General features: G+C 32.6%; 6 protein-coding genes across 6 annotated transcripts; 4 read left to right on the plus strand and 2 right to left on the minus strand.

Annotated features, from left to right (window-relative positions):
* Nucleotides 1–1,437: 1,437 nt before the first annotated feature.
* On the plus strand, nucleotides 1,438–1,918 carry NAEGRDRAFT_61441 (uncharacterized protein; the record flags this gene model as incomplete). Its single annotated transcript, XM_002683158.1, has 3 exons — nucleotides 1,438–1,510; nucleotides 1,566–1,779; nucleotides 1,825–1,918. 3 exons carry the CDS (start codon nucleotides 1,438–1,440, stop codon nucleotides 1,916–1,918), a joined length of 381 nt encoding a protein of 126 aa, XP_002683204.1.
* Nucleotides 1,919–2,062: 144 nt separating this feature from the next.
* Nucleotides 2,063–3,682, minus strand: NAEGRDRAFT_77785 (GAL4 domain-containing protein; the record flags this gene model as incomplete). Its single annotated transcript, XM_002683476.1, has 2 exons — nucleotides 2,063–3,049; nucleotides 3,090–3,682. The coding sequence occupies 2 exons, from the start codon at nucleotides 3,680–3,682 to the stop codon at nucleotides 2,068–2,070; spliced, it is 1,575 nt and encodes a 524-aa protein (XP_002683522.1). The 3' UTR covers nucleotides 2,063–2,067.
* Nucleotides 3,683–6,151: 2,469 nt separating this feature from the next.
* Nucleotides 6,152–7,021, plus strand: NAEGRDRAFT_45156 (uncharacterized protein; the record flags this gene model as incomplete). Its single annotated transcript, XM_002683159.1, has 1 exon — nucleotides 6,152–7,021. The coding sequence occupies one exon, from the start codon at nucleotides 6,152–6,154 to the stop codon at nucleotides 7,019–7,021; it is 870 nt and encodes a 289-aa protein (XP_002683205.1).
* A 126-nt stretch (nucleotides 7,022–7,147) lies between these two features.
* On the minus strand, nucleotides 7,148–8,163 carry NAEGRDRAFT_29148 (uncharacterized protein; the record flags this gene model as incomplete). Its single annotated transcript, XM_002683477.1, has 2 exons — nucleotides 7,148–7,955; nucleotides 8,021–8,163. Coding segments are annotated over 2 exons (951 nt in total), but the record flags the coding sequence as incomplete, so codon positions are not given.
* Nucleotides 8,164–9,498: 1,335 nt separating this feature from the next.
* Nucleotides 9,499–11,095, plus strand: NAEGRDRAFT_56515 (uncharacterized protein; the record flags this gene model as incomplete). Its single annotated transcript, XM_002683160.1, has 1 exon — nucleotides 9,499–11,095. The coding sequence occupies one exon, from the start codon at nucleotides 9,499–9,501 to the stop codon at nucleotides 10,774–10,776; it is 1,278 nt and encodes a 425-aa protein (XP_002683206.1). The 3' UTR covers nucleotides 10,777–11,095.
* An 817-nt stretch (nucleotides 11,096–11,912) lies between these two features.
* NAEGRDRAFT_45159 (uncharacterized protein) lies at nucleotides 11,913–14,153 on the plus strand (the record flags this gene model as incomplete). The annotated part of the gene is made up of 1 exon (XM_002683161.1): nucleotides 11,913–14,153. The coding sequence occupies one exon, from the start codon at nucleotides 11,913–11,915 to the stop codon at nucleotides 14,151–14,153; it is 2,241 nt and encodes a 746-aa protein (XP_002683207.1).
* Between the last annotated feature and the right edge of the window lie 226 nt (nucleotides 14,154–14,379).

Here is a 14,379-nt window from a genome sequence, read left to right on the forward strand (position 1 = left end):
ATCTTTTGCTTGCTTCCAATTGTGCCAAAACTTGAATCTGAACTGACTCCTCAGATTTAATAAAATCAATATTTGGATTCTCCACTAACACAATATCATTCTTACGTAATGCTCTCTTATGATTTGTAAAAAAGATTTCTAATTGTTTCTCGAAAAGTTGTTGTTCCAGTTTTTGTTCTTCCTCTGTTCCTTCTGTAAGTGTATTTCCGAAATGATTTGGACTTTGTATTGGTGTGAGAACAATTTTAGAAGCTACCTTTGGAGCATTTTGGTTGGACATTATTTGAATACGTGTTGGCTTGCCGAGATTAAAGTACAATGATTTAGTCAATATTATATCATCCTCAACACCATGAATGACACAAATTAAAGAACTGTGTGTATTATTCAACTTCACCCAACTATTATCAAAGCAATTGAGAGAGGCAAATAGTTTGGAACTCAGTAATACCATGGAGAGTGGATCTGCAGACAAGATTTGCTCTATGTTTTCATTGACACATTTTTCAAGATAACCACGGAAGGTTTCTGTAGTAACCGATTTGATATTTGTGGTTGAAATTGTGATTTGATTTTTCATTGCTATAAAATCAGAAGATAACATTTCTTCTAGGGAATCATTTCCCAATAATTCCATTTCAATATTTGATAAATTATAGATACGATCTGGCACACTTGCACCAGGTGTATTGAATAGAATGACCTTGGTCTTTTCATCAATTAATCCTTGTCGAGTTGGAGTTGTATCAACAATTTGAAACAACAATTTTCCTTCATCAATAATACTAAAAGTATGAAACCTGGTCAATAATGTTGATATTTGTTTTTTGGTAAAATGTAAAAATTCATATTCATTCTCTGAAATCCAATCTTGTACATTGTTATCATTTTCTGAAATAATTGCTTGCACAATAATTTGCTCCAAAATAGGAATATTAGATTTTTCAATAATTTGAATATCAATAGATATAACAAATCCCTCCTCAACTACATGATCCAATAGATTTTCCAAATAATCATTTCCAACCAAAAATTCTATTATTTTGTTGTTATCACTATTTGTTGGCTTGTTATTCATTATTGTTAGTAATGTTTGCTCGGAAACAAGAGCTTCTGTCATGAAAGTCTCATTCACTAACAAGTACACTGATTTATCACTGCTACTACTAACAGTATTATTCATTGACTTTTCCACCAATTTATGACAATTCAGGTGGGAGACTTTCTCTAGGGTTGCTTTCATTTTTTTAACTTGATGATTCTCTAGTCAGCCACAACATTGAACATCAATCGAAGGAAATAAAATTGATTGAAACCTAAAGATTTATAAAACCAAACTTATTCTATTTATTTGATTGTTATTAATTTATTGTTTTGACATCATTAGGATTGAATTTATTATTTTAATTATTCAAAATTTGTAAAAAGAATAAAAAAATGGTTCTTTATAAAGCTTTGTGGATAGGTGGAGTTTTGGCCTTGTTGCATTCATTATTATCGGCTGCTCAAGGTACGTATCTAGCAAACATTAACTTAATTGTAGAATATTTGGATAAATTTTACAGTGCAAACAGCACAAGAAGGATCTTTACCTTTGGATATTGTTGTTGAATGTTTAATTGGAGCACTTTCAAGCTCTTTTGCTTTTGTAAAATTGAATACTAGTGTGATATATGATGATGATGGAATTTCTGTGGCAAAATCAAGTCCAAATCCTGGTAGAATTACCGACGGATGGAAGAATATTGATGCTACAAAAGCAATTGCTTCATCTAAAATGTATGTTTTAATTATTGCATCATAGTGGCTGATATATTATAATAGAACTGTCGAGAGCATCAATAATAGAGTGAACTTTTCTCACTTTAATCATAGAGCAAAATACTTATACAGAGAAGATGGAAATGTTGATAATTAATTTCGAAAATGTAAATTGATGATTCTATTAATCTTTCTAATAATTTTTATCAAAATTAGAAAATAACAATCTTATTTAATTTTTATACAATTTTTGTAAAGGTTTAATTTGGTATTTTTGCAAAAATTTTAAACATGAGAGATTAAATATTAATGGTGTTGCTGTATTGAGGCTTGAACCTTTTTTTGTAAATTTTGATAATAGTCATCTATTCGTTCTAGTTTGGTATTTAATGAAGTAATAACTTCCATATCCTCCATCAGAATAATTGCTTTCTCGATATTAACAGAATTCCTCAAATAAATAGGTGCCAACCTAGCATGTTCAGAAATTGCGAGATCCACAAAAGGGACAGTAAATAAGGGGACATAAGGGAAAAAGGGAGTTTTAGCAGCCTTGGTGATAATTGTAGATAAATTCCAAATCTCATCTATTTGAGTGTTGTCTATGGTTACCATAAGAGCAAGTTTCAACCCATTATGAAGAATGTCAATAAAAGTTGAAATGAGTTGAACTACTGGATGTTGTGGATTATCGTGCTCAGGACATAGCTTTTTTTGAGTAAATGGCCTTAGAATTGCATCCAATACATTAAATACATCATTAATTTTTGTCTTATCCATTGACATTTCCAAAAATCCCATATTCCTTATATCAAACCCCATACATGTCTTGATAACATTGGGAAAATTTTGTACAATACTTATTGGTCCGTTCTTTTCAGCAGCCAGAAGAAACTCAAGACTTGCTCTGAGATTAATGTCCCACTTGACTAAATTTTTCATCTCAGGGGTGGATGGGTTATTTCTAGACTCGTACTCAATAACCTCACTTACAAAATATCTTACAATATCTAAATACATAGATTGTTCCTTATACTTCCTCCTTCCTTGGCAAACAAACGACAAATTCAACAATGCCATACCAGCATATGTATTGGTAAAACAGTCCATGTAGGGTGCCAATAAAAGTTTTGCGTGCTGAAAACAAATTTCTGCATACTCTTTTGAACCTAGGCGCAGCTCTCTCCATGCTTGTAACGAAAATACAACAGCCTTAAAATCATTCCCAGCCTCATCCAAGTTCTCAATCAAATGCCCAAACAAACCTTTTGGGATTATCTCATACATTCTTTAGAGAATTAGTTTTGAATATTTCAAAGATTACTTACTGGAGTGAATAAAACCCAAGAATGTTTTTCTTATTTGCGTGAATTGCATTAGATGTATCATTAATAGTTGGATTTTGAATAGAGACAACTGGGGGATCAGATATTGTTTTACCTCCATTCTTTCTTTCATATTCACATTTAATTCCTCTCTTTGAGCAATTAGAGCAGGAAGGAAGATTTCTAGTGCATTTACGATGATTTCTTCTACAGTATTTGCATGAAATTGAACTGAATGTTTGCTCCTCAAATCTAATTTCCTTAACATATGGTTTGAAATGTAAATCCTTATTTTGACTATTTACACCCGAACCCGAACCATTACTATTACTTTCCTGTTGCTGATGAAGATTATTTTGATGACTTGTTGAGCAGTTTGGATTTGTATCTAAATGGCCAGTTGTGATGATGGGATGATGGTGCGCAAAAGACAAATCGCCACTACTAGTATTCGTCACGAATGTATTATGATGATGGATGTTATTGTTGCCATTATTCCCAACCACACTATGATTACCACTACTACTGGTCAATAACGACAGAAAATCCAACAACCCAATGTTGTGCTGGCCGTTTTGATGTTGATGAGGAAACATTTTTTTGTTGCTGAATAACAGTTCTTGAAAAAGCATCTGGCCATACTTAAAATACATTCAAAAACCCCTAAACGAGATAAGGAACAACTCAAATTTTATCTCCTCCAATAAACTCGTAACAGGATTGGCCGTTTCAAATCTCATCATTGAGGAGAAACTCGAATCCTAATTGATATTTAAGGTTTCAGCTTCATTACCTCATATCTGTGGTAAGGTTCTAGACGCATTTTTGCAATGCTCCCAAAAAACATGGAATGCTCCCAAAGCTGATTTACCTGTAGGGGTAATTGGATGTGCCAATAACACCGATTTCATTCCTTAAGCAAATTCACTCAACTTCAACAAAGCATATCTCAATAACAACACCATATGTTAGAGAAACATGCCGAATTGTCATTATTCATTATGTTAACAATCATAATATCAAGTTTGTTACAGATTTGGCTCTTTACTTATCGAGAAAAGTGATTTCAAAATTTTCATATGTGGTAGTAAGACGAGCATGTTTTCTCGGTTAATACAAATAGTTTATATTCAAGAAAACAGTATCTTGTAGAATACATCAATTAGAACATGAATAATAAAAAATATTTCTATTTCACTAAGTATTAAATTAAATATTTCCTTTTTTGTAAGGAGCATGGGAAACTTTTCCACAGATATCAAAAGGGTTATCCAATTTGAAGGGTAGATATATTTTAACTCCAGGAACAAATAGTAATAATCATGAAGATTTATCAAACAGTCCATCGCAAATCCTTAAATATTGAATCCATATTTTAAAGAAAAGAATTAATGATTGAATGTTTTTGTTTAACCTAAAATAATAATATCAGGTAAGAATTATCATTTATAGAATTATATGGTGATATTGAACTTTTTTAGTGGTATGTGTTATTTATAGTAATAAATTGCAGTAAGCGTTAAGCTTATGTTGGATCATTTGTTGGTTCCTTAATCAAATATGTGAAAATTCTAACAATTTTTATATGATTTGTGTGTTTATTTAATTTTTTAAATTTAAAGCACTGCTATGCAGAGAATTAGTTGTCAAGTTTTCAGATATTTCAGTATTTCAGATTTGTTTTTATGGTTTTTTAAGGTTTTTTGAATTGATTAGATGGTTTTTTGGGCTAGTAGTTGCAACTATTAGAAGTATTAGAGTTTATATATTATACAAAAATTGATTAATGATATCCTCAATCATTATTTATTATTATTATTATTCTTACGAATTAATCTACACGCGTGTAATAGAATAAACTCAGTATTTCAGAAACGACACTTTATTTTGTTATTGATAAACCTTTTAACTAATTTCCATGAATAATTGAACAAAATTATTAATTGAAACCTGGTAAACCATAGGAATTGATTAGCTTTTTGGAAATGTGTTTAAGTTAAAATTACCAACAAAAAATACATTCAAATCACTTTACGAATATTTATTGACCCTACTGTAATGAACAGTTTTTCGATTTAATTTTAGGTTAATTTTTTAATGGGACTTGGATTTGGATTAAAAGGTTGTGTTTTTAAGAAAAAAGTAAAATCCTAACTATAGTTTGGTTATTTATTGGATGAAAAAGTTGGAAGCATTAACTAAACAATCCCAGAACCAAAAAAGAAATGCTGAAATTGAAAAGGATAAACAAACTTCTCAAATCAACCAACTCGTAAAACAATGAAAGAAAGAAGAAGTCAATATAGAAAATCAAGATTTGAATTAAAAATCTAACACAATTTAATTGAAACAACTTTAAGAATAAAAGAGAACCTATTAAAAATCGAGAGTATCATAAAATTCGTGTAGTAAAACTCAGTATTTCAGAAACGACTTTTTATTTTGTTGATTTGATAAACTAAGCAATGCTATTAAAGTAATTGCTTTAGATAAAAATTATTGATCTATTATAAAGTAATGTTTCTTAAAAAACACTTACCACAACATTGGAACAAATTAAAAAGGGAATAAGAGAATTAGTTGTAAAGTTTTTCAGATATTTCAGATTTGGTTTTATGGTTTTTTAGGGTACTTGATTTCAACAATCCACATACATTCAAAGCTACATATTTACTCTATTTTGTTTTTTCTTTAATTCACAAAGAATCATCTACCGTTTTTGTATTAAATTGCAGTAAGAGTTAAGCTTATGTAGGTTTATTAGATTTACTTAACTAAATGCTTTTCCAAAAAATCCACCAATTCCTTAAGAGATCCTAGGTTTTTGAATGTTGGAACATTATGAGTTAATAAATTTGCATAAATAAAACAAAGATTATTAAAGGAATTGTAAACGATTTGTTTGTTTTATGAAATGAAGATTAAAACGTATGCAAAAATTCCAAGCCAAAAATAATGCTTGGCGGTTTGAAACTTCTTTCATCACAAAAAAAATAGATCAATATTCGTTTGATGTCTAATACACCATCATCAAGACTTTATTTTCTAACCGATAGATTTGAAAAATGTTCAAACGTTTTGTAAATAATCAGGCCCTACTCAATGGTCTGAAGCACATTAAACGATCCGACAATAATGAACAACAACAAATTGTTGTTGCCGGAAACCAAACAACTGGTCTTATTGTGCCAATAGGTGCAACATCAAACAAAATTGGTATTGAATTGCAAGAGTTTTGCAACACACTAGTGCCAACAGATTCGGCAATATTCAAAATTGCTAAACAGATTTGTGCAGAACAGGGAAATAGAATCAAGGAAATTGCTCACGAAGTGTTGAAAGATTCCGGTTTAGGTACTAATATCAACAACAGTAATATCAATAGTAGTAACACTAAGAATAGTAGTAATGTCAAAATATCGTCTACTCCTTCTTTAACTCACAATAGTCAGCCTACTGTCATCATCTCCGAACAACAAGTTGAAACCAAAACTCCCACACAACCAATTGTAAAAAAGCATGGCAAATTCTATGGAACCAACAAAATATTCCTATTAGATGAAGAAGAAATTGTAAATATTAGCAGTATTCCAACCTCAAACACCACTCCTATCATTGGTAACTTTGAAACAAATGATGGTGACATACATTCTACCCAATCTTCGCAATCTTTGAATCTGGACATTGTAAAACGACTTCTCTCGGATATATTTGGTAAATTGAAATACTTGGCAATGGTACTTTTGAATAGTTTGTTTGGAAATAGACAAAATGTTCAACCTGATGCAGCAACAACGCAAGTAGCTGCACAATCATTGGTGTTGGTGATATCATTCATGATTTACAATATTGTAGCAGAAAGTTCTTCTGCCGATTTGCATCAAGATATCTTACTTGTTTTCCAAGAGTACCTGTCCAATCACTTGAACAATTAACTGTAGAACTTGTAAAAGTTTAGTTTGGACACAACTTTGAAAGTATTGTACCTCATAAGAGTGAACTAAATCGGGTTTTTGGAATTAGTCACTTTGGCGTGTTGCAACAATAAATTAGTTTATAGTCTAAGTCAAATCAGTTGGATCAAAAGCATCATCGGCATTATCTTCTTCAACAGGTTGCTGCTCATCGCCTGAATCTGAGTCTTCTTCTGAATTTTCATCATGACTCAAAAGACTCTTCTTTTTAGCATCTACTGGTTTTGGTTGTCTTGGTTTTCTGGTTTGGGAAGATAATTCAATTCCTCCAGAGAGTGTTAATTTTGACACCATCTTGTAAACTGTTGCTTCCAAGTATTTGAGGTGATGATTTTGCTTAGCAGTTTCCAAAGCAGTACTATCCATCCTCTCGAATGCATCCAAAAAGTCTTCACTGATATCGCTCTCCTTTGATGTTCCATAAGAATTGTGTTCTGATTGGAACTTTTTATGATACTCATCAGCTCTTACGTAATCGTCCATTTTAAGGCAAATGAGGATAATTGATGTACAGGTTTTGTTGACATTATCATGTTGTGTGAGGGCCTTGTATCCAACAATCATTTCCAAACAATTTGAAATTGCCTCTTCCCATTGAGAATTTCTGATCAAAAAGTCATTGTAGCCTCTATACGTCGACATGGCATTATGATATGTTCCTCCCATAGATAAGCTTTCAACAGCACTCTTGTAAAGCTCGATAGCTTGTGGGATATTTCCGTTATCTGCTAACATTTTAGCTGCCTTGGTGAGGGCCTCTCCAGCTCTATTACCCTTACCATCATCCAAATAAGAATTTGATGCTTTAGTGTACAATTCAACTGCCATACCGAAATCTTTAGTGTCTTTACAAATATTTGCTGCATTCTCAAAACCTTGTCCTGATTTGTAGTATCTGTTTTAGATTTTGGTCGATTAATAGCAGTCAAATTACAACATCAATAAGAATGAATAACTTACATTCCACACTTGTAGAAACAATCACCACAATTTGTATAACAAGAAATGGCTTTTGCTGGCTGTTTCAAAGCCTTGAAAATTGCTGCTGCTTTTTCATAGGCAGCACCTGCGGAATCATAATCAGGTTTCCATCTAGTCAAACTTCTAGAGGCACTGCAATTGCAATAATTATCCAACTGTTAATATAGGAAAATAACTTACTATTTTTTAGCTTCCTTTTCCAACTCTAAGGCTTCCTTCTCCTTACTCATTTCTAATTGGGATTTTAAAGAATTTCTCGCAACACGTTTTCTAAGGTGAGGTAATTTTTTAAACTCCTTTCTAGAGAGGTTATTGTTATCTACCCCTACGGAATGTTGTATTTTTTTACTCTCATCCTCACTGCTATTGTAGGGTGAGGAACTTGGACTGTTTCTTTCGTCTGCATGTTTCCTTGTTGGAGAGGAGCCGTTTAGCTTATGCTCGTCATCACTAGAAATATTAAGGTTCTGTTTTTCTTCATCTGAAGATTGGTCAGAAGAACTAGAGGATTCAAAATGGAGAAGACTAATTGTGTCTGAAATTGGTTTGGATTTGTTGGTAGCACCACTAAAAGGACAAAAAGAGAGCGACGATGATGGTGTAGAATCAATAGATGAATCAACCTCACTGGATAATAATTGTCTCCTCTTTTCTTCGTCATGCTGCTTCTCCTTCATTGCATTATAGACATTGAGTGTTTTTGCCAACTCTGTCGCATCCATGGAATTTGAACGTTTCCTAGTGTATTGATGAATGTTTGAAATGTACTTGTTGGTTGGAGAGAATGAAGAGGAGAGCTTTGGTACTGGTGTTGATGTTTTCAAACTACTGGTTCTCGAACTTCTCCTAGGGGTTTGTAAATAGGGATGAAGTGGTGTTGGTTCAATATTAACAATATCCTCATCCTCATGTTCTTCCGTCTTTTTAGATGATGGTAACTGTTTACTAGATTTTGGTGACGTTGAAGGAGGAGTGAATATTTTGCTTGTTTTGAGGGATGAAGGCTTTTCCTTACTTTTGTTGGAGAGCTCATCCTCACAAGATGTATTAAGCGAGGAGGAGGACTTTGTACTTCTCAACGAAAAGAAGGGCATTACCAAATACTAGAACTAGAGGTTTTTCTTTTGTGCTGAGGCGAAAATAACAACAACACAAAACATGCAAACAATGGCTGCGAGGATTGGGAATAAGGAGTTTCGCTTCCTTATCCACAATCCAAAGATGCTTTTGTTGGTGGAGGGTTCATTTAACTTTTTTGCTGTAATGTTTTCCATTCATGGTTTGTTGTAGCTAAAATAAGTGAGGTTTGGAAGGATCTAAAAGCTATTTTTTACTCCTTTTTGGCTTAACAAAATAGAGAAATACATTATGTGAAATATTAGAAATGTATTAATAATTATGAAATATCATGAAGTAGTACGGGTAGAAAATGAAATTTATTGAGGCTTATTTTGATCATGACTTTGATTCACACAAAGTTAACGTTAAAAAAAAGAACCAAAGTTGTTTTCCGAACATCAGAATCCTTTCCACAACAAATACAACTCCCATCTTCATCACGCTTGTTGTTGTTCGGAATGAGATTTACAAAGAGAGACCTCTCGAGACTCCTCTTCAAGAATGTTTCTCCTCTCAAATTACTGCTGCATGGTATTTGTATTGGAATTTGTTTATTGCCTGCTCTTGCAACGTTGATTGTAGGCTTGATTGTTTTTGTTACTTCTCCGAGTGATAATATTACAACTCCAACACAATGTACAATTTTATCGAAACTACAATGTGTCACCACCTCGGCTACATCCACAACAACACCACAACAAACAAGTGCAACATTCACCAGTTCTTCGTCTAATTCTGTTCGTCATCATCAATCAACAATAGTAAATTCTCAGAAACTCATCAATGAGAAGAGTTCTCCTATTGAATGTACTTATACAGTCTCTTTCACCATTATTCCTTCACAAAGTGGACAACAAATCATTCATGCAAGTACGATTCCCTTCCCTAAAGTATCAACGCACTCCAATTACACACTCAATCAACAGGTTTCTTGCTTTTATGATGAGAGTAATCCAAAGAATGTTTCATTTGACAAGACCAATCTTGTACATTTTTACACCATTGTTGGTTTGGGTGTGATTGGTGTGGGTGGTTGTTTGCTTTTTCTTGTCCTTGTTTCCATGACCATCTTCTTTACCAATTTGTGTAGATTCTGTGTTGGACATTCACAAATGAGGAGTCAAAGAAAGAGGAGACTGAGAAGGAATTTATTGAGTATTCTAATTCCGAGATCATCTAACAAGAGTTCTGCCATCAATACTGAGGATGACTATGAAGACGATTATCAAACAGATTCGAGTGTAGAGAGGGCATTGGATTCCTCTTCCACCACGAGAGGAATTTTACAATATGGAGCTATGGGAAATAGGGATGAAGGAAATGGATATTATTATTCAAATGCCAATAAGAAACATGCTAGATTCAATGTTGCAAGTTCTGGTTCTTCAAATGGAAGTGGTATTAGTGGCAATAATTCATTCCTTGTTCATGTGACAAGTAGTACAAGAGTGAAGAAGAACAAGAGTAGTGTTTTAATTGATGAACGCCACTTTTATCAACATAGTGATGAAGAGTCTGAGCATGATGAAAAAACTGATTCATCTGTTGAAGACATTCCAGTGGAAATAATAGCTTCCTCTCTTAACAGGGCATCTTATCCAGCCCACAATTTGTAATTGTACATTATGAGAAATTGTTACACAACTATGGATTTATTTAGAGTCATTTCCAAACACTAATTTTTGATTTAGGATATAATTTTGTTCCTTAACAGGCTGAAGAGTTTTTTTGGCCGATTTTGTAAAGTATGTATGCTTTGTAAGGAAATCCAAATTAGAAATGTGCCATTCTCTTGGTGGGAATGGTTTTTTGTTTACCCTTTCTAATTCAAGTCTTAATGATTCGGATTTCAAAAAGTAAAGATCAGTTCCTAAATGAGCTAAATCGGCATCACAAATAATTTGGCACAATAAACAATCACCTGGATTTTGTGGTACTTGTGTAGCCATAATACATTTACAAATTCTATCTATTTGATCTTGAGTGTAACCAAATTGTGGCAAATATTTACGAGCTCTATCTGCTCCAAAAGGTTCATTCTTTGGATATTGATCGAGATATCCAGTATCATGGAACAAGGCAGCAGTTTTTCTATTTAATTGTATTATTATCGGAGGAAGAATATTGTCAGCTGCTCTTAACAGTTTAAAAAAACCTACAAAATTAATGTATCTTCCTCGTTGAGACCTTCTTCTTGTGCCAATTTAATAGAATAACCAATAACATCTTCAAAAGTGTGATTTATGGAGTGATAGAACAAATTCTTATCCAAAGCTTGCATTTGTTCATGTACAAGTTTGTATGCACCTTCATAGTCTGGCGTGGTAGCTGATGAGGTCATTTTTTGTATCTTTACTCCCATATAGCGTCAAGCGTTTTTTAATAAGCTGTTGATCAGAATTATTAGAATTATTATTATTTTCTAAGGAGAACTTGATACTGATGAACTTGTCATGTTCAAGAGGAAGGTGTTAAGGTTGGCACAAGTGAAATAAGTAGATTATTTAAAACAATTTCATGCACTATTTCTATTTAACGTTTGTTTGTAATTCAAAAACTATAAATATGAATATTAATAAAATTATTTTTAAAAATGAAGAACACAAGCAGTGGAAGAAACCTGTGTTCGTTGTTGATGAAGAAAAACCATCATCGGGTTACTGCTTCCAGACTTTCAGGAACCATTTCATCTCTTCACAACAATATATCAACATGGAAAAGTGTTCCTTCCTTCATTAATAACTCTATCACCATGGCTAGTAATAATAATAATTGCAAATTCTATAGTATCATCTCCAATAATAATTTACAATCCGACAAGGAAGACAGGGATGATGATTTTATGGATGACAATTTAATTGAAGGATTTATTGTTGAATATTTTGATAAGAGTAGTAAAACCATCAAATTAGGCTTGTTGGATGAACATGAATCTGTTATTTATCAAGAGAATTTTACAAATGTTAAAAACAAGGATGTTGTCATTATAGAAAAGTGGTCAAACATGTTGACTACTTTGAATGATTTACGAGAAATTAGAGAAAAGGCTAATTATATGGTATTGGATGAAACCTATCAAGCAGATTTTGAACTAAGATTGGAAAATCTATTAATTGAAGGATTTACATCTGGAAAGAAATTTTCATCATCAACATTATCGAATGAATTATTTGAAATTCAAAGTATGATTACCAGATATATTGCTTTTTATTTATTTGAAAATTCTGGATGTTTCAAATATGATACAAGATCCAACAAGTATATTGTTATTGAAACAGATTCTAGTCAGATTAGAGTTAAAGATTTTATAAGGAGAGCTAAGAAGCGTATTCAGGAAATTAATGACTTGAAACAAAAGAATGGTCAAATAGAAAACAATTCACAGCTTCTCAATGCGAATCTTCATACTAAATGGGATCCAATTATTGATGTGCCACTTTTGAGAAAAATGGAGTTTTTCATCCTTTCCAACTTTTTGAACTCTAAAAACAAGACTATCATTGAATCAATTTTAGAATCTTTCAGATATCCAAAGAATAGACGTGGAGCTGCCCAATTTCTACATGCTGTTGGTCATATGCATTTTGAAAAGTCTTCAAATCTCATGGAAGAGAGTATGGACCCAGATTTTGAAAATGTAAAAAATCTCCCATCGATAGTCAAGCCATTCCCAAACCAAGTTGAAAGTGCTTCTCAAATCATGCTCAAACAAGTTACTTCATTGATTGAAAAGGAAAAGGAAAATATTTCGAGAAGAGACTTAAGAAAATTGAAATGTATTGCTATTGACGATATTTCTACACAGGCATACGATGATGCTGTCAGTATTGAAAAGACTGTGAATGGATATAAGATTTATATTCATGTTTGTGATGTTTCCTCATTTATTACTAAGAATGATGCCCTTGAAACAGAATCTCGTTCCAGAGTTAAAACAATCTATGGAAAGAATGGTGTCCGTTTAATGTTGCATCCTTGTGCTATCAGAGCTATCACGCTTTCACCAGAGAGAGAAAACCTAGGGTTCACTCTTGAACTCAGTCTTATAAAGAGTGGCTCAGAACTTAAATTGGACAAGTATGAATTTTACAAATCCATTCTTCCAAAGGTTGAAATATTCACTTATAACACTGTAGACTCACTCTTCAATCAATTTGTAAAGAAAAAGATGGGCAACAAGTCAACTGATATGGATCAATCTCATCAATTGCTGATAGAAATGCTTCATATTTCAATCAATGTAGATAAGAGTTTGAATTTGGGGTTAATTTCCAAAACAAAATCAACTCCTGCTCACGATACTGTTGCAATTATTATGAGTATTGCCAATAGTGTCTTGGCTGCTCACATCAAGCAAGTAGATATACAAAATCTATTCCCACAATCCAATTCATACTATAGATTTACTTCTCCTATGAGAAGGTATGCTGATTTGGTTACCCACATCCAATATAACTCATTACTGAACAATAGCAAGGAGCCTATCTATTCAGATAAGGAAATTAAGAATATTTGTACAGAAATTCAATCATTTGAAAAGGATATTTTGGAAACTCAACTAATGATGGATAAGAAAAAGAGAGATTTGGCAACATCAAAAAATAAGAATCAATCGGTCAATAATAGCAATCAAAAGCAATCCAATAAGGTGATTGGTAAGGTTGTTAAAAAGAGAAAGGGTATGAGCTCTGTTTACATCCCATCTATGGATAAAACAATTTCTCTTCACTTGGTTGAATTTGACGAAGTGAAAATGATAGAGCTATTGTCTGGCATTCTTCCCGAAACTGAAAAATCATCAATGGATATGCTTGGATGGCCTGCCCTTACTAAGAAAATGAAGGAAAATAGATCTCCAAATGATATTATGGAAGGTTCCAAAGTTGTCTTGAACATCAAACACATTGAATATTACGAAAACGATACTTACAAACCAAAGGTTATTGTTGCTGAACATTGTTTTGAAGAAAAGGTTGACAATTATACCATTTAATTAAAATTTTAATTTTTTACCCACCCTTTCTAATAAATTAATAAATCCAAGTTGAAACCTGAGCTATTACATAAATCCATGTGAAGGCTCTCCTGTCAATATTTCCTCCATCCAGGATTATAGTTTTCGTTTAATGGTTCCTGGGTTAGATATTTCAATCAAATCTCTAAAGCAAAGAGCTCGCACCTGAACATTGAATAGAGATTGTAGTTTAGAATCATCCTTC

Source organism: Naegleria gruberi (assembly GCF_000004985.1).
Source record: "Naegleria gruberi genomic scaffold NAEGRscaffold_1, whole genome shotgun sequence".
NCBI lineage: Eukaryota > Heterolobosea > Eutetramitea > Acrasida > Naegleriidae > Naegleria > Naegleria gruberi.